The sequence below is a fragment of the Periophthalmus magnuspinnatus genome, chromosome 18 (genome assembly GCF_009829125.3).
Source record: "Periophthalmus magnuspinnatus isolate fPerMag1 chromosome 18, fPerMag1.2.pri, whole genome shotgun sequence".
NCBI classification, from domain to species: Eukaryota; Metazoa; Chordata; class Actinopteri; order Gobiiformes; family Gobiidae; genus Periophthalmus; species Periophthalmus magnuspinnatus.
In genome coordinates this window covers 13,709,661-13,728,596 of record NC_047143.1, presented here as the reverse complement: position 1 = coordinate 13,728,596, position 18,936 = coordinate 13,709,661, and the positions used below count along the sequence as shown (strand labels likewise).

General features: G+C 40.5%; 1 protein-coding gene across 1 annotated transcript in view; it reads left to right on the top strand.

Moving 5' to 3' along the window:
- Positions 1–18,936, top strand: part of plcb3 (phospholipase C, beta 3 (phosphatidylinositol-specific)) — a 272,787-nt gene that overhangs the window by 230,605 nt on the left and 23,246 nt on the right. Inside the window, exons 21-24 of the mRNA XM_033983597.2 lie at positions 4,343–4,504; positions 15,080–15,179; positions 15,258–15,362; positions 17,890–17,981. Of these exons, the coding sequence (XP_033839488.1) occupies positions 4,343–4,504; positions 15,080–15,179; positions 15,258–15,362; positions 17,890–17,981 (459 nt within the window). The remainder of the gene's footprint in view (positions 1–4,342; positions 4,505–15,079; positions 15,180–15,257; positions 15,363–17,889; positions 17,982–18,936) is intronic.

Here is an 18,936-nt window from a genome sequence, read left to right as displayed (position 1 = left end):
CATGTCGATTGTCAATAATCATCCACGTTTTGGGGATATTCGTTATGGTTCATGAGTAGGATACCCTCAAAATATGACTTCATCATTGGATTTAAATTCCTACACGACTTTTCCTTAAGTGCAAATGAAACCTATCTAGTCCTAGGTTTTTCATCCAAATGATCTCAAACTTCACATACAGCATGTACACATGATTACTGTCAATAAACATCCACGTTTTGGGGATATTCTTTCTGGTTTATGCACAGCACACTGTCAAAATATGACTGCTTTCCTGCATATTTGATTCCCTCTCACAGACACATGGACCATCCTAAAAAGCTCAAATTCTAATCACTGATGCGGAATAATACTGTGAATAGAGAACCATAATAAACATGTGGCCAGTGACCTCCATAGCGCCCCCTACTGTACAGGTAAAAGACACAACTTTGTCCGATTGGCATGAAACTTGGGGAGATAATTGTGGGCATTAAAAGGGGCAAAAAAGTCCATTACACCATACCTGTATTGTGCACGAGTTTGCCGGTTCAACGCCTTGCACGGCCATTGTAATATGTTGGTCACACGCGTGGGGGGGCGGTCGCGCGGGGGGCGAGGGGCCATCATCGCCGTTTGCGGCTTTAATTTATTTTATTTTTCAAGAGTTTTACTTTACAAACACAAACGCAACAACATTTGCAATAACATTCAAACAGTAAACAAACACTGGTTGTACGTTTTATATATATATATATATATACACAATGGTACAATGGTGAATTGATGTACTGATTACCTCGTTCCATCTGTTTCTTAATAAGTCCATTGTCTCCTAGTATGGCCTGAATTGGGCATTTATTAGACATTTTCATTTCTATTTTCTATTTCCTTCCACCTGGCTTCATAATCTGTATTACACCAATACACCAGGGTTCTGGCAGGTTTTGGCTGATGTGTACTAATCCTTCAAAAGGGCAAAGCAAGGCCCCCTCCCCTGCTAAATAAACCTGGAGATTAATTGATCCCACTTATTGAATTGTTCATCACTAATTTAGATTGAAAGTGTTTGAAATAGATACATTATCCTAGATAAAATGTTAATTTTAACACTTGAGATTCCAAACTAAATATTGGTATCAAATCCCATCTTCTAATATAACTTTTTATTTTCTGGCATAAGGGCTTCAAGTTCACATAATACAATTTTGATAAATCCTTTGGGACATTCAATCCAAGATATTCTATATATTCCAATTCCCAGTTTAACAGAATTTTAGATGTTGGTGACAAACTAAGTAGCCATGTTTTAGAAATAATAAAATTTATACCCCAATGTCGAACGAAAAGTATCCAGGTAAGAAGGAAGACTTAGAAAAGATGAGTCTGGATTTGTCAAGTATATGAACACATTGTTGGCAAATAAGGATATTTTGTGTTCTTGATCAAACGTCTCCACCCTGGTAATATTACTATTTTGAGCAATACCCCAACTTAACACCTCAATAAAAATAGCAAAGCATAATGGATTGCTTGGGCATCCCTGTTTATTTCCCCTCTCTAGCGCATTTTCTTGACTATAAGTCACGCTTTTTTTCATAGTTTGGCCGTGGGTGCGACTTATACTCAGTGACTTATATGTGAAAATTATTAGTGATATGTAATTAGATCGAGAGTAAACTTGTTAGCTTATTTTTTATGCTTTAGTTATCTGATTAACTGTGAATATCTTACGGTAACATACCAGACACGTATTCAGTTCGCTGACTATGCTTCATGTAGCTGAATAAATATGTGCTACGTAACGGTTGATTATACATATTACAGTTCACTTGACCACTAGATGGTACTGTTGTGTTTGTAATAGCTGTAAGAAAATGTACTTGACTTGTTTTCTTTTATACGTTTCATACTTAATTTCCCCTTATTTATTTCCGCTTAATTTATGAGACCATAAAGGTGATAATTTTTCATTTGGAACAATATTGTAAATGTTTAGTTTATCATAAGTCTAGTTTAAGGTCACGAAAACTACTTTTTGTTTTCTGGTTCAGCCTTTTTTTTTTTTACGCTAATGCGAAGTCTTACCTGACAGAGCACTATTTCAGAAACAATTGAGAAGCACGGATATTTCTTTTAGAATCTGAAAAAGGACTTCACTGGACACTCCCTGTGACTTCCAGTAGTAAGCAGCCCACAGTTACTTTCAAAAAAGCAGGTGAAAAATTGGTACTTTTCAGTGATAGGGTGTATTTTCCAAAACTGCCAAGACAAGAATGCCAAAACAACACAAGTGATAAAAGACAATGCTAATATAGTCACATCACTCACCTACAGCTTACAAACTGATTTTTACCACTGTTACATGTAGATGTTGATGTTAACTTACAAACAGAAAATGGATTTTTGTCCCCCAGCAAGAGCAATAAAGTCGAAAAAAGAGCTCAGTCAGACATGCGATCTGTGCTAAACGTCAAGGTCAGAGATACGTTGCTGTTAGGAGATGGTGCTATCAGAGATGTGAGCCACAGGGGAATGCAAACTGGCTCCTATCCCAGTCACCCTGTTTCTGAGATTACAAAGCTCCTGCGAAAAGTTTTTGTCAACACATCGAGGAGTTAAGCAGCTGATTGGGAGCACATGAGTGCAGTTGATACCAGAATGAACAAATTTTGAAAAGAGATTTCATTAAATTATTTGAGGAGCTTAGTAAAGTGGAGGTTAAGACATTCATCAGTGGACCTCTTCCTAGCATAGACAGAAGGAATATGAACAAATTTACTTGGCTGTTTCAGCTGAATGCAAGGCCGTTCAACGCATGTGTGGCCAGAGGATTGCAGTACATTAATAACGTTGATCTATTTTGGAAACAAGAGACCCTGTTCATGGGAAATGGCCCTCACCTGAGCAGAGGTGGACTGAGAGTTCTGACGGATAACCTCCATGTTCTGAGGTACCGGCCTGGACAGGATCCTGGGCTAGTGAGGGAAAGCAGGAATGAGAAAAGCATCCTTGCTGTGCCAGTAGCATCACAACTACTACAACCGTGTCCTCCAGTGAAGGAGTCACCACCTGCACCACAACCATCTCCCCCAGTAAGGGATTGGGCAGCACCACCACGTCCCTCAGAGAACAAGTCAGTAGCATTACCACCTTCTCAAGTGAAGGACTCATCTCCAGCATTACTTTCCCCAGGGCCCTTGTCACAGGCCTTGAACTTGTATGTGACAGCCCCAACAGAGGTTTCAGTCCCAGCAATTTTACATGCTTTTTTTTACAGCATATGAACGTGCATTGTGTTCTGCGTCCTGATGGACTAAGGGACTGTAGACCACTGTAAATTAGTCTCCTCCATGCCGTTAAGTTAATAGTGACTTATCTAAATGCATGGAAATCAACAAAGTTTATTCTTTTTGTAAGATAGAAGAGATATTGACACATCTTTTTGTTTATAATTTCATTAGGTCTGGAATATTTACTATACAGTACTATAGGGGCTGATGTGGAATAATCCTATACTATACCATCTTATGGTTCTAGTACTGTTTAATAATACAGTAGGGCTGTAGATTTTTAGAGTATGGGTGCAAATTTGATTGTTTGTACCATCAGAACATCACTAACAAAAATTGCATTGTGATTAGAGATGCACCGATCCAGCTTTTTCTGTTCCAATACTGATTTTGATTCTATAACTTTGAGCCTCAGCAGCAACCTGATATCAACCGATACCAGTGCAGAGACCGCTTTCATTTCCTTTAAACAAAAATTTTATTGAAAATGTGTTATGTGACAGTTATTTATCTCTCAAGTAACCACAGAACAACTTTGTGTAAATAAAAGTGCAGACATTATGAAACTACAGCCAGAAAATAGTCTTATTACATCAATTTATATGTCCATCCAGGATTTTATCTGAACCAATATTTGGAATCCCATATCTAGTCCACCACATTTTTCAGTATCAATGCTGATATCCAATACCAGTGTTGGATCAGTGCATCCGTAATTGTGATACAAACCTAAGCATAGTGTTTGAGTGCTGCTAGAGCTACGTTATATGCAGCCATCTGATCAATGGACCACTAGTTTATGGCCCTTCATGTTGTAAATAGCAGCATTTTTGATGACTGCAAGTGGTAATTGGAGTGTCAGTAGCTCAGTTGATCCAAAGGTCGAAGCTTCAAATCTCACTTTTAACTACTGGCCCACAGGATGGTGGTGTAATTTCATCTCCCACAGATGACTACTACCGTTGAGTCTTTGTGCAAAACACTAACCTCCCCTTGCCTCCAGAACTTTGAATGCCTTGAATTTAGAAACGTGCATGTAAATATAACTATTTAATTGTGTTTGTGAGCAGGTGATCTCGGGCCAGTTCCTCACGGACAAACGTGTAGGAGTGTATGTGGAAGTGGACATGTTTGGACTGCCCACAGACACGAAGAGGAAGTACAGAACCAAAACCTCCAACGGGAATTCACTGGACCCGGTGTGGGAAGATGAGACCTTTGAATTTAATAAGGTAACATGCAAGAAACCATTTAAGAATTTTGTATTTCTCAAATGAATTGAAATAGAGAAGTTGTTTTTAAAGCAGACCAATTATGCAAAAAATGTACAGGTCTTTTAACCCTGTTATAATTGTTTCCCCTTCTCATTTACTCTCTCCAAATGTATTTAGAGTTATTCATGCATGTTTGAGTAATCTTTATTTTTTTATTCAAGATGTCATTGCTCTGATCTACCCCCGTTTTAACCACCACCAGTACACACCCACTGCTCTATACTTGCTTTCTTTTCCAATTTTATTTTTTTAATTGGAGAGACGAGTATGATTTGGCAGTATTGCATAGTCATTTTAGTGCAAATGAAAAAAAAAATCAGCTGCTCACTAGCGTGAGGTGTAGCTGTCCATCGGATATGCCTACAATAGCATGGCTTTTTGTGGTAATGATGTTTTTTTTGTTTTGTTTTCTACTTTCTAAAAGTTCATTTGGACCAATAATTATTTAGTTTTAGTTTTTTATTAAAATTAAACGCACCGGGAGTCCCAAATACTTTTTGACATCTAAAATGAAGATAACACCATATATAATGTTTGGGTTTTTTTCCTGTTATGCTTTGTATAAACCACTATACTCTGTTGCTTATGAAATGCTACTTAAGTATATTTTTCAGCAAAAACTGTGTATTTATTTTTGAAATATCTTGCGACATTTGATCTTTTATTGTTAGCCAGTCTCTCTCCACAAATTAGGCATACCGGTAGGACACTCTCGTAAGAGGTAAATGATTACAGATTACCGCTACATTAAGGCTTTGAAAGTTTTAACTTCTCTCCTCTGGGACATGGGAATCCTCACTTCCTCTTTGTACCTTCAGGATGTTTTAGATGGCTTCTTGATTGCTCCATGTTGTAAGCACTCCCAGTCAATTGTGTAGCCATTAAGGGGAAGCAATTTCTTTGCTCAAAGCTGAAAATTATGATTGTTGCAATAATAAACAAATGTGTTATTGTTGGAAGTGAGTAAAATTAATTGTGCATTGCAAGTGTATGCCGACAGTTGCCAGAGGCATAGTAGAGGGTTAAATCCATAAACTGTGTAAAGAAGTGAACTGAGGGAGTGTGACGTCACCCACAGCGTTCAGCCAAATGAAGCTTATCGATGCTGTCAGTTATAGCGGCAAATTTGAAGCTAAGATCCGTCCTTGAATATCTGACCAAGCACATCAAAGCAACCAAAAAGCCAATCAGGCACGAGGTTGTTGAAGGTGCTCGCCTCCTTCCCAGCACTGTCAATTAAACCTGTTGCTAATGCTAGCAGGGGCAACTTCGGGGAAAGAAGGCACCTGATTGGTCTGTTACTTATATTGAACCACAGCTCAGATTAGAGTCTACCTTGAGTAACAGAGCTTCAGACAGAGTAATACCTCCAGTTAGCATCACACACACAGGGAATGTTGATGACACCAGCTGTAAAAAATAATCAGATGACACCACCAGGCCAGTTAAGTTACAGAGAAGGAGAAGCGACCCTCCTCATGGTAAGAACACACGTTTTCATGGTGTTTTTCAGCAATAACATTTCTAATGAAAGTTATCAACTACTAATTACACGTACGTCACTTGTCCCATTGCCAAAGCCAGCACGTGCACCTATGCAGCACAAGCCCATGTAGACCTCATTGTGGTTAGGTGCCTGGACAAAGGTGCACAGGGCTGCAACCTGAGCAAGCACAGGACAAGAAAACCAAACAAGGTACAAACAAAGCGCAGTAACTACCTATGAAGCATTGCAATACACAAGTTAATACACTGGCGAAGACAAGAAAATGCGGTACGTGCATAATATTGCACGCACACGCTACACAGGCTCCTCGTGACCGACTCCACCCTCGGCCAAAAAATATGCAGAAACAGAAAAACAGCGGGGAAAAGGCATGGTAAAATGAAGCGATGACTCAAACTAAGTGCACAGTCCAAAGCAAACCAATGCCATCTTCTGATGGCCCCTACTAAACCAGAGCTCACCCTGATTAACTAAAACATGGCTCTTCACGTGCTTCTGCAGTGGCTTCTTATGCACTCAGTATATCCTGACCCAGCAGGTTTGCAGGACAATCTGTCACAGATGACCCCGCAAGGTCCTGCGGACATGCTGTCGAGATCAGTGCGTGAGCAGTGAACGCGTAACCGCTCCCTACAACACTACAAAAAGAAACAGGTAAGGCCCAAAGGAGTGACACCTCTACAGCCTAACAAGAAGGCATTGGTTGCCAAACGACAGAAAGCCATTTGCACAAAACAACTTCACTCAACTTTGAAACGCGCACACAAATGCGTGCAAAAAAACACCACAATGTTGTCACGCTGTGGACACCAGCGTGCTGCCAATCCATGCACGCTCAAGCGGACACATACCAGCAACTGCAGTTTCTACGTCACGCCCATTCACCAAAAACAAAAGTAGCTCACTAGGCTGGATTCTTGCTGCGAATGTGGCCGAATCTTGCGCACATTACAAAAATGCACAAACAACATCTAGGGCAGGGGTCGGGAACTTTTTTAGCGGAGAGAGCCAAAAAAGTCACATATTTTAAAATGTATTTCCGTGAGAGCCATACAATTTTTTTTAACTCTGAATACAACTAAATGTGTGAATTTTTAAACAAGACCAACAATTTTAGAGTATAAGAAGTCTCTGAATGTATTGTTAATATTTTTTTTAATAACATCTGCGGGAGCCAAGATTTGGTTTACGTTTGGTAATGCATGCAAATTCAGAGTGTTAATATTTTAATGTTAATAAATTATGTTTTATGTTAATATTTGATTTATATGTATAAGCTACACTTGTTCTATTGCATTAATGTTGATTTTGGAAAATATCTTAGGATTGTCCTTATTGAAGTTTTACGTAAATATGTTACCGTCACTTTAAGAGCGATAGCGCGCACGAGGGAAAGCCAGATGCAGTCATCAAAAGAGCCATGTCTGACTTGCGAGCCATAGGTTCCTGACCCCTGATCTAGGGGAATACTTTACTGATTCCACAATTCAAAATGATCCCCGACGAGCCCCTACTTGTTACGACCAAGCTCGTGTGACCGCAACAAAGGAAGGAAAAAACAGGACTGAAAAGGTTTTAAGTGCTAGTGTATCCGAGTCACTTCCAAAAACACATTATTAGGCCCGAGCCTGGGACAACGTCCCAGCGAGGGACTCATTAAAACCACGTCTGGAACATGGAAAATGGCAAAAATAAAGTAGTAAACATGCCCAGACATGCCAGTGAGTGGTGTCAAAAATTAGAACTTGTAAGAAATGTTCGTTCCTGGTGCAAGCGTCAAAGAGGACTAAGAGACTAAAGTATAAGTCAGAAGGGTTTAATGAGTTCATCACAGGTAAAGTTAACAATGGAGCACCGGACTCTCAGGAAAGGATAGGAAGAGAGTCCTGAGATGTTTGTGTTTCCAGCTTTTATAGGCCTCCCAGTGCGTGTGTGTGAGGCGGGACTTCTTCTCAGCAACATGTGGTTACACATTAAAAACCTTTTGGCAAAATCCCACAATGTGTGTTTTTAAGTCAATCAATCTCATTGTTTTATGACCCTCTCAGGGTGGGGGTCATTCAGTCCTTGGTGAACAGGGCTACAGATAAGAAGTGGCCCTGGTCATAGGTGTTATCATCTTGGCCCCAGTGCTCGCAGATTGCTTTATGACCCTCTCAGGGTGGGGGTCTTTGGTGAGTAGGGCTACAGGCATCTGGGGTAGTATTACATTGTTAAAAAATACCTTACAAACTCGACGAGTTCTAATTGTCACAAAAGACCCCGAGAAAAAATAACGAAAGACGACTCGGTAGCGCCACCTCAAAATTTGAAATACATTGCGGCAATGAGAGACCTTTTTCATCGTAGACAAATTAAATTTGGTACAAACATAGAACATCCTGGCTCCTGGGAGCTATGTTGTCGGGGGCTTCATGCCCCTGGTAGGGTCACCCATGGCAAACAGGTCCAGGGGGACGGGTCAGACGAAGAGCGGTCCCAACTTCTTGAGAGGGGCTGGACTCTCCATTTCTCTGGCGTTGCCCACGGGGAGAGGCTGTGAGCTGGTGTGGGCTTGCTCATTGCCCCACAGCACAGCTGCTTCGTGTTGGGGTTCACTTCGGTGAACGAGAGGGTCGCTGGCAGAGGAGGAAGCCGGACAGACCTGGCAGACCCAAGCGTATTGTAAGGGTCTGTTGAGAACGCCTGGCATAGCCCTCTGTCAGAGGGGTGTTCAACTCACACCTCCGGGAGAACTTCTCCCTGATCCCGGGAGAGGTTGGAGACATGGACTCCGAGTGGGCCATGTTCTCCACCTCTATTGTCAATGTGGCCGCTCGTAGCTGTGGTCGTAAGGTCTGTGGTGCTTGTCGCGGCGGCAATCCCCGAACCCGGTGGTGGACACCGGAAGTAAGAGATGCCGTCAAGCTGAAAAAGGAGTCCTATCGAGCCTTGTTGGCTCGTGGGACTCCTGAGTCAGCCGATGAGTACCGGTGGGCCAAGCGTGCCGCAGCTTGTGCGGTCACAGAGGCAAAAACTCAGGGTTGGGAGGAGTTCGGGGAGGCCATGGAGGAGGACTATTGGACGGCCTCAAAGAAATTCTGGCAAACCCTCAGACGCCTCAGGAGGGGGAAGCAATGCTTCACCAACACTGTTTACAGTGCGGGTGGAGAGCTGCTGACCTCGACTGGGGATGTTGTCGGGCGGTGGAAGGAATACTTTGAGGATTTCCTCAATCCCACTGTCACGTCTTCCGAGAAGGAAGCAGAGACTGGGGACCCGGATGCGGACTCATCCATCACCCTAGCTGAAGTCACCGAGGTGGTTAGCAAGCTCCTCGGTGGCAAGGCTCCGGGGGTGGACGAGATCCGTCCCGAGTACCTCAAGTCGCTGGATGTTGTGGGACTGTCTTGGCTGACACGTCTCTGCAACATCGCGTGGCGGTCGGGGACAGTACCACTGGAGTGGCAGACCGGGGTGGTGGTCCCTCTGTATAAAAAGGGGGACCGGAGGGTGTCTTCCAATTACAGGGGAATCACACTCCTCAGCCTTCCCGGTAAGGTCTACTCCAGGGTACTGGAGAGGAGAATCCGACCGATAGTCGAACCTCGGATTCAGGAGGAGCAATGTGGTTTTCGTCCCGGTTGTGGAACACTGGACCAGCTTTATACTCTCCATCGGGTCCTCGAGGGTTCATGGGAGTTTGCCCAACCAGTCCACATGTGTTTTGTGGATTTGGAGAAGGCATTCGACCGTGTCCCTCGTGATGTCCTTTGGGGGGTGCTCCGGGAGTATGGGGTCCGGGGCCCTTTGCTAAGGGCTGTCCGGTCCCTGTATGACCGGAGCAGGAGCTGTGTTCGCATTGCCGGCAGTAAGTCAGACCTGTTCCCGGTGCATGTTGGACTCCGCCAGGGCTGCCCTTTGTCACCGGTTCTGTTCATTATATTTATGGACAGAATTTCTAGGCACAGCCAGGGGCCAGAGGGGGTCTGGTTCGGGAACCACAGGATTTCATCTCTGCTGTTTGCGGATGATGTTGTCCTGATGGCTTCATCGAGCCAGTACCTGCAGCAGGCACTGGGGCGTTTTGCAGCCGAGTGTGAAGTGGCTGGGATGAGAATCAGCTCCTCTAAATCCGAGGCCATGGTTCTCGAACGGAAAAAGGTGGTTTGCCCTCTCCGGGTGGTGGTGAGTCTCTGCCCCAAGTGGAGGAGTTCAAGTATCTCGGGGTCTTGTTCACGAGTGAGGGAAGGATGGAGCGTGAGATTGACAGGCGGATCGGTGCAGCGTCTGCAGTGATGCGGTCGCTGTATCGATCCGTTGTGGTAAAGAAGGAGCTGAGCCCAAAGGCAAAGCTCTCGATTTACCGGTCAATCTATGTTCCTACCCTCACCTATGGTCATGAGCTCTGGGTAATGACCGAAAGGACAAGATCGCGGATACAAGTGGCCGAAATGGGTTTCCTCCGCAGAGTGGTTGAGCGCACCCTTGGGGATAGGGTGAGGATCTCAGTCACACGGGAGGAGCTCGGAGCCTCCTGGACGCCTCCCAAGGAAGGTGTTCTGGGCATGTCCCACCGGGACGAGGCCCCGGGGAAGACCCAGGACACGCTGGAGGGACTATGTCCCTCGGCTGGCCTGGGAACGCCTTGGGATCCCACCGGAGGAGCTGGACGTCTTGTCTGGGGTGAGGGAAGTTTGGGAGTCCCTGCGTAGACTGCTGCCCCCGCGACCCAGCCCCGGATAAGCGGAAGAAAATGGATGGATGGACATAGAACATGTCAAGACAAGTAAAAAATAATATTATGACCCCACCCTAAACCCTACAGGAAGTCGGCCATTGTGGGCGGAACCCCATTTTTTCAAAATTTTACCTCTCATATTGGAACTTTTTGCGCCTCGGATTTTAATTCAAGAAACTTGCAAATTGGTCAATGAGCTAGACCCATGTGGGATTATAGGCCACTCTTTTAAAATTTTCTAAGTTATAAAATGTGGTTGTGGCCAGCCTGCAAAGAAAAAAGCCATTTTTAAAAGTTTTTAATTGCGTGTAACTCACACAGTTAGTGTCCTATTTCCCGGCATGAATATACTTTTTTTTTCAAAATGTTGATCTGAATGCATAGATATACAATTTACACTGGTCAGACATTATATTACTCCACAGCGCCCCCTTGAACTTTTTAATGGTATAAAAAAATTACTTTGTCATAAACATTTGAAATTTGGCATGGACATCCCAATTGCCATACTGAACAAAAAAGCCAATGAGAACATGAGAAGGTGTTGCAATGGCAATGTCTGACATTTCTCATTGAAATACATGGGTTTTGGTTAACTGGGATGAAAAATAATTACTTTGTCATAGACCATTGAAATTTGGTACACATATTCCTCTCATCATACTGAACAAAAAAGCCAACAAAGACATACCTTTATTTCCAACCGTTCAGGCGTGACAATGTGATAAATGGTCTCATAGGAATGAATGGAGTAGTATTACTCAGTCGCTGATTTTGGGGGGAGGGGCGATGTAAGCGGGAACGAAAGGCAGGATCTTCACTGTGGCCTGTACCCCACGGTCGCAAGGTGTGGCGAGGGCCTTTATCACTGCTTGCAGTTTTTATTATTATTATTTTGGTCGCGACTTTGAAGCCATTTTTGACCCCCTGAACATTAACGAAAAGTCAATTTTATTGGACCCAAAATTCAAGGTTGGTGAAAAATTTATTATTTTAATGTTCAAAAAAATTAATGTTTCAAAATGGCTCAATAGCGCCACCTCAAAATTTGAAATACATTGCGGCAATGAGAGACCTTTTTCAATTTTGTACAAACATAGAACATGTCAAGACAAGTAAAAAATTATATTATGACCCCACCCTCAACCCTACAGGAAGTTGGCCATTGTGGGCAGAACCCAATTTTTTCAAATTTTTACCTCTCGCATTTCAATTTTTTGCGCCTCGAATTTTCATTCAAGAAACATGTAAATTGGTCAAAATGAACTAGACCCATGTGGGATTATAGGGAACTGTCTTGGATTTTTCTACATCATAAAGTGTGGGTGTGGCCAGCCTTCAAAGAAAAAAGCAATATTTTGAAGTGTTAAAGTGTGCATAACTCACACATGCAGTGTCCTATTTCCTGGCATTAATATACATTTTGTTTATCATTTTGTTGCACCAAATGATATACAATTTACATGTGTCAGATTTTTTTTTTGCTCCACAGCGCCTCCTTGAACTTTTGAATTGGACCAAAAAAATTACTTTGACATAAACATTTGAAATTTGGCATGGACATTTGGCTTGGCAAACTGAACAAAAAAGCCAATGAGAACATACCTCTATCTGCAACTATGTTACTGTGGTAACATAATAAATGTGTCATTGAAATGAATGGGGTTCAGAGTACTGGACTTTGTTGTAGACTAAATAGATGTTCTACACTAATTAAACTGTGTCCTAAAATTCAAGATTGGCAAAAAATGTTGTGTTTTCATGTGCAAAAAAATTAATGTTTCAAAATGACTCAATAGCACCACGTCAAAAATCAAAATACATTACAGCAATGAGAGACCTTTTTCATCGTAGACAAATGAAATTTGATACAAACATAGAACATGTCAAGGCAAGTAAAAAATTATATTATGACCCCACCTTAAACTCTACAGGAAGTCAACCATGTCGGCGGAACCCAATTTTTTCAAAGTTTTAACTTAATTGGTCAAAATGAACTAGACCCATGTGGGATTATAGGCTACTCTTTTGAATTTTGCTAAATCATGAAATGTGGGTGTGGCCAACATGCAAACAGAAATGGTGTTTTTTTCAAGCATTTACTTGCACTTGCAACTAAAAAATGCAGTGTCCTGTAAACTGGCATTAATATACATTTTGGTCACACTGATGATTTGAACCTAATGATATACAATTTACATAACTCAGACAATCCATTGTTCCACAGTGCCCCCTTGGAATTTTGAATGGGATCTGAGCGACATTATATATAATTTACATGGGTCAGACATTATATTGCTCCACAGTGCCCCCTTGAGATTTTGAATGGGACAAAAACAAATTACTTTGTCACAAACGTTTGAAATTTGGCATGGATATCTGGCTTGACATACTGAACAAAAAAGTCAATGAGAACATACCTCTATTTGCAACTAAGTTACCGGGGTAACGTAATAAATGTGTAATTGAAATGCATGAGGTTCAGAGTCCTGGACTTTGTTGTAGACTAAATAGATGCTCTACACTAATCCAAATATGACCTTAAATTCAAGGTTGGTGAAAAAATTTTCATTTTTATGTTAAAAAAAAAATGTCCGCATCAAAAAGAGCGCCACCTCAAAAATCAAAATACATTACGGCAATGAGAGACCTTTTTTTTACCATAGACAAATGAAATTTGGTACAAGCACTCTAAACCCAACAGGAAGTCGGCCATTGTAGGTGGAAACCAATTTTTTCAAAATTTTCACTCTCACATTTGGATTTTTTGTGCCATGGATTTTCATTCAAGAAACTTGCATATTGGTCAAAATAAACTAGACCCATGTGGGATTATAGGCTACTCTCTTGAGTTTTTCTAAGTCATTAAATGTGGGTGTGGCCAGCCTGCAAATAAAAAAGAGTTTTTTTGAAGTATTAAATGGTGCGTAATTCAAACATGCAGTGTCCTGTTTCGGCATTAATATATATATATATATATATATATATATATATTTTTTTTTTTTTTTTTTTTTAAATTGCATATCTGAACAAATGATATGCAGTTTACATATGTCAAAAATTACATTGCTCCACAGTGCCCCCTTGAACTTTTGAATGGTACTCAAAAAAATTACGTTGTCATAAATATTTGAAATTCGGCATGGACATCTCTATTGCCATACCAAACAAAAAAAACATGAGAACATACCTCTATTTGCAAAGGTGCCATGGCAACATCTGACATTTGTCATAGACAAACATGGGTTTTGGTTAACTGGGATGAAAAAATTGTATTTGTCATAGAACATTAAAATTTAGTACACATATTCCTCTACTGAACTAAAAAGCCAACTAAGACATGCCTCTATTTCCAACCGTGCAGGCGTGACAATGTCATAAATTCTCTCATTGGGGGAGGGGAGATGTAAGTGGGAACAAAAGGCAGGAACTTCACGGTGGCGTGTACCCCGCGGTTGCAATGGGTGGCGAGGGCCTTTAATCACTGCTTGCAGTTTTAATTATTATTATTATTATCATCATCATTAATAAAAACATCGCACAACAGGGGCAGCGACACATACATTTCTCCATACTTGGTCTACCTGGGATTGAAAGTCTCTTGATAAATACACCGCGTTTTGGCTGATACATCAGTTTCCTCAAGTGTGACACTTATTTTGAGCTATGACAATTAAATATAATTTTATTTTAGTATTTCTAACACAAATAAAATACACTTAAAATACACTAAAATACTTTTTCCAATTTATTTTCCCAAGCCACGTGGAGCCGCAGTATGCGAATTGCCGACTCCTGGTCTAGATTGAATCAACTAACTACTTTTTTTGTACTTTACAGCTTTATAAATGTAACAAGTCTGCTGGCTTTTGCGTTAGAAAATGGCTGTGTCCAGTTGCTGTAAATGTCATCACAGCAAAGAACCATGCAGCTTTCTACACCTCCGATGGATAACTACACATCACACTATATATATATATATATATATATATATATATATATATATATATATATATATATATATAATTTTATTTTATTTTTTTACTAAATCCTAACTGCATCATCAATTTAAAAAATTAAACAAAGCAAGACAGAAAAAAGCAAGCACAGAACAGTGTGCCCTAGCGATAACAAAGGAAAATCAGCAAAATGGCTTCTTGAAAATAACTAATTAAAGATAATTAAAAAACATCTTTGCCCTGCAAAGATAAAGTTCAAACCAAGATTGTTTATTTAAATCTAAGCACAATTTCTAAAATGAAGCTAATAAAACTGAATACTTGCATTCTGTATGTCTGGTTTTCAGGTAGTCCTCCCAACACTGGCCTCTTTGAGAATAGCTGTTTTTGAGGAAAATGGCAAGTTCATTGGTCACCGCATCCTCCCTGTCTCAGCCATCAGACCTGGTGAGCGAAACATTAAACACATCTCATATGAGTCATATGACTGGCCCATAGTAAACATGTGATGTCATGGTGTTTAAGGGTACCACTACATCAACCTGAAGAATGAGCTGAACCAGCCCTTACTTCTGCCCTCTTTGCTGGTGTGTACCGAAGCCCATGACTACATCCCCAATGAACATCTGGGTAAAGCCTTCTCGTCACTATATAACTCACCTTTGCTGATTTGAATCAGGATTTTCAAAATATATGCTACCAAACTACCAAAAAGTAGAAATTAAATTTGCTTTGTGCACAATAGTAGCATGCTAGTTCCAATCAGATGGATAGTCAGCTTGACCATTTTGGCGTAATGTAATGTCTGAGGTTTTTGCCAAGTTGCGCTAAATATATAAATTCTGACAGATCAGACAACATGTTAAACACTTTACAAATGTTGGGAACACTTCATCAAAGGACACTTCTGTGTTTACAAAGGTATTTCTTTTTGTGTCGGGGCTAATGTTAACAGTAATTTTGGAGCCTAATAAATATTTAAATTACGCCACTGACTGAAATAATCTACACCTAAAAATAATTGAGTCCTTACAACAAATGTACTTTTGTTATTATAATTCATTTAATGTTTTAATAGAAATTAGCATTAGCAATAACATACATAGACATGCCTTTCTAAAAGCAGAAGTGTCCTTCTTTGAAGCTTTCCTAGCATTTGTAAAATGTTACACATTGTCGGTGATATCCACCTGCAGCTCCCTGGTCACTGCCTGATCTGTCAGCATTTATTCATTTTAATGCGACTCCGCAAAAAACTCACAGACAGTAATTACATTACTGTTGCTATGTTTGGTACAGTTGGTACAATTGAATTTCTCCTTTAATACTACTAGGCTTGAATTGATCCTGGTCCCCACTCAGCCACCATGGCTTTACTTATTGTGGATCAACCACACATGTAAGGTTCAACAGTGGCTATGTTCACATGCCCACTAAAATAAGGCTTATGGTACACTTTATTGTCCCTAAAGGGAAATTTGTCATTTGCATCTGTGAATGCCTTTGGGGCAAATCCTCAGTTCCAATTCGTACACAAAGTAACTCAAAGTGCTTTACATAATAAGAATGCCATTAAAATCACAGTACAAACAAATTAAAACATAAATAATCATCATAAAATTAACCTTAAAAGAGAAGAGTGCAAAATAAAAACCTTTCAGTCATATGCACAACTAAACAGAACCGTTTTAAGCCTGGATTTAAAAGTACTGCCTCACATCTTTAGAAAGACTGTTCCAGGTTTTAGCTGCATAAAACTTGGTTCTGGTTCTAGTCCGGAGCAGCAGTGTACTGGATGAACTGCAGCTGTCTTACTACTTGTTTGGAGAGGCCAGTGAGCAGGTCATTACAGTAGTCTAACCTACTGGAGACAAATGCATTGCTAAGTCTCCCCGAGTCTGGTTTTGACAGTATACCTTTGATTTTGAGAGAGAGAGAGAGAGAGAGAGAGAGAGAGAGAGAGAGAGAGAGAGAGAGAGAGAGAGAGAGAGAGAGAGAGAGAGAGAGAGAGAGAGAGAGAGAGAGAGAGAGAGAGAGAGAGAGAGAGAGAGAGAGAGAGAGAGAGAGAGAGAGACACAGACACAGACACAGACACAGACACAGACACAGACACAGACACAGACACAGACACAGACACAGACACACACAGACAGACACACACAGACAGACACACACAGACAGACACACACAGACAGACACACACAGACAGACACACAGACAGACACACAGACAGACAGAGACACAGACAGAGACACAGACACAGACACAGAGACACAGAGAGACAGAGACACAGAGAGACAGAGACTGCAGGTGACTGTTGAAACGTTCTAGGGGAAACTGGAGTCCCTGGAGGAAACCCACCCAGATACGTGAACAAATATGCAAACCTCGCACAAAAAGGCACGCTGCTTTATTTAAATGACCTGCAAACCACAAAATCTGATCTGAGTAATCAGAAGGACTATGATCAGAAAAAAATCATACGATTTTTTTGTTTACATTTCATTTTAATAGTTTTATAACTCAAAAAATCAGTTAATAACGAGATTTTGAGTGTGCATGTATCCACAGCCACTGTTCTTTCTTAAAAAAACAAAAACAAAAAAACAAATAAATGTACATAGTTTGCTATTGTGAATTGCCATTATAAAGGGGCAGCTAGGTCCTTTGTTGTGATGACGCTTGGTGACATAAGGGAAGGGCAAGTAAGAATGAATGCAGTTTACAATTAACAAAATGTAACCACTTGTGTGATAATGCCTAAACACCAAACAAAAGCCTAATGTGTCTTCTTTAAATACTTCACATTTGATATTCCAAAACGTGGTTGTTTTAAGTCCAAAAAGCAAATTTAAAACACAAGATTCTCTGAAATGTTTTAATAACTTGGTGTGTTTGCTCATTAGTTACAACAAAGCTGGTTAGCCCTGAGCATGCATTCAAACTTCTAATATCAATTATTTTTGGAAAGTCTATGAGAAAAATAAATTGGAAATTTACTTCTGGAACCAAGGGCAGGTAACTGTTGAGCTCCAAGCTATGCTGTTTCCGGTGGAGAGCTGACTTTGTTTCGGGTGTCTGAAAGTGTGTCATATATATAAAATGTTGTACTTGTTTTGTTTTGTTTTTTTGTGTTTTTTTTTTTTTGTTTTTTTAGAATATGCTGAAGCATTGATCAACCCCATCAAACATGTGAATCAACTGGACAAGCGAGCGACACAGCTGGCTGTTCTCTTAGACACTGTCGAGGTGAGATTTAAAAATAATATTAAACAGATTTGTATCTTGTACCTTTTACATCATATTTATACTTATACACTTTTTTATCTTCAAGACCACTCAAGGAACCACTCACCCATCCACACACAGACACCAGTATACACAGACACTACAACAGGTTATGTGTCTTGCCCCATTCATCTGTGAGAGCTGGGACTAAGCCCACTATCGTGTTGGTCAATTGATCAAACCATTTTATTTTGCCCGAAGTGGGATTCAAACTGTCAACTTTCATATCAGAGGATGAGCACCAACTGAGCAACTTACCCATTTTATAAATGTTTTTCCTTCTCATTTATCCACTTTATTGATGCTTGTTTCTAAAGTCATCTGTACCTGATTTTTTTTTTTTTTTCATTTTTATTCCTCTGCATTCTGAACTGTATCTACTTATAATTGAAACCAGAAGTTTACATATACTTTATAAAAAGAGACATGTGCTTTTTTTTCCTCACTGTCTGACATGAAATCAGAGTAAACCTTTCTTGATGTAGGTCAGCAAGGGCTGCCAGAATTATTTCTATTTGCTAATTTGCAGAATAACGAGAGAAGAAAATTTTTCATTACTTTCTTCAAAGTCAGAAGTTTATATACATTTCATTAGTAATGGGACCATTGCCTTTAACCACTGACTTGGGTCAAAGGTTTTCGATATCCTTCCACAAGCTTTCCACAATAGTTAACAGGAATTTTGGCCCATTCCTCCTGACAGAAATGGTCTAACTGAGCCAAGTTTGTAGGCTGCCATACTCGCATTTGCCTTTTCAGGTCCACCCATAAATTTTCAATATGATTGACGTCAGGGCTTTGTGATGGCCACTCCAAACTTTGTTTTGTTTACCTTATAACTATTGCCAATCAGACGTTTGGGCAGACCTCCTCATTCAGTGATTTTTTTTTTTTTTCTTTGATGTTTTCTGTTTGT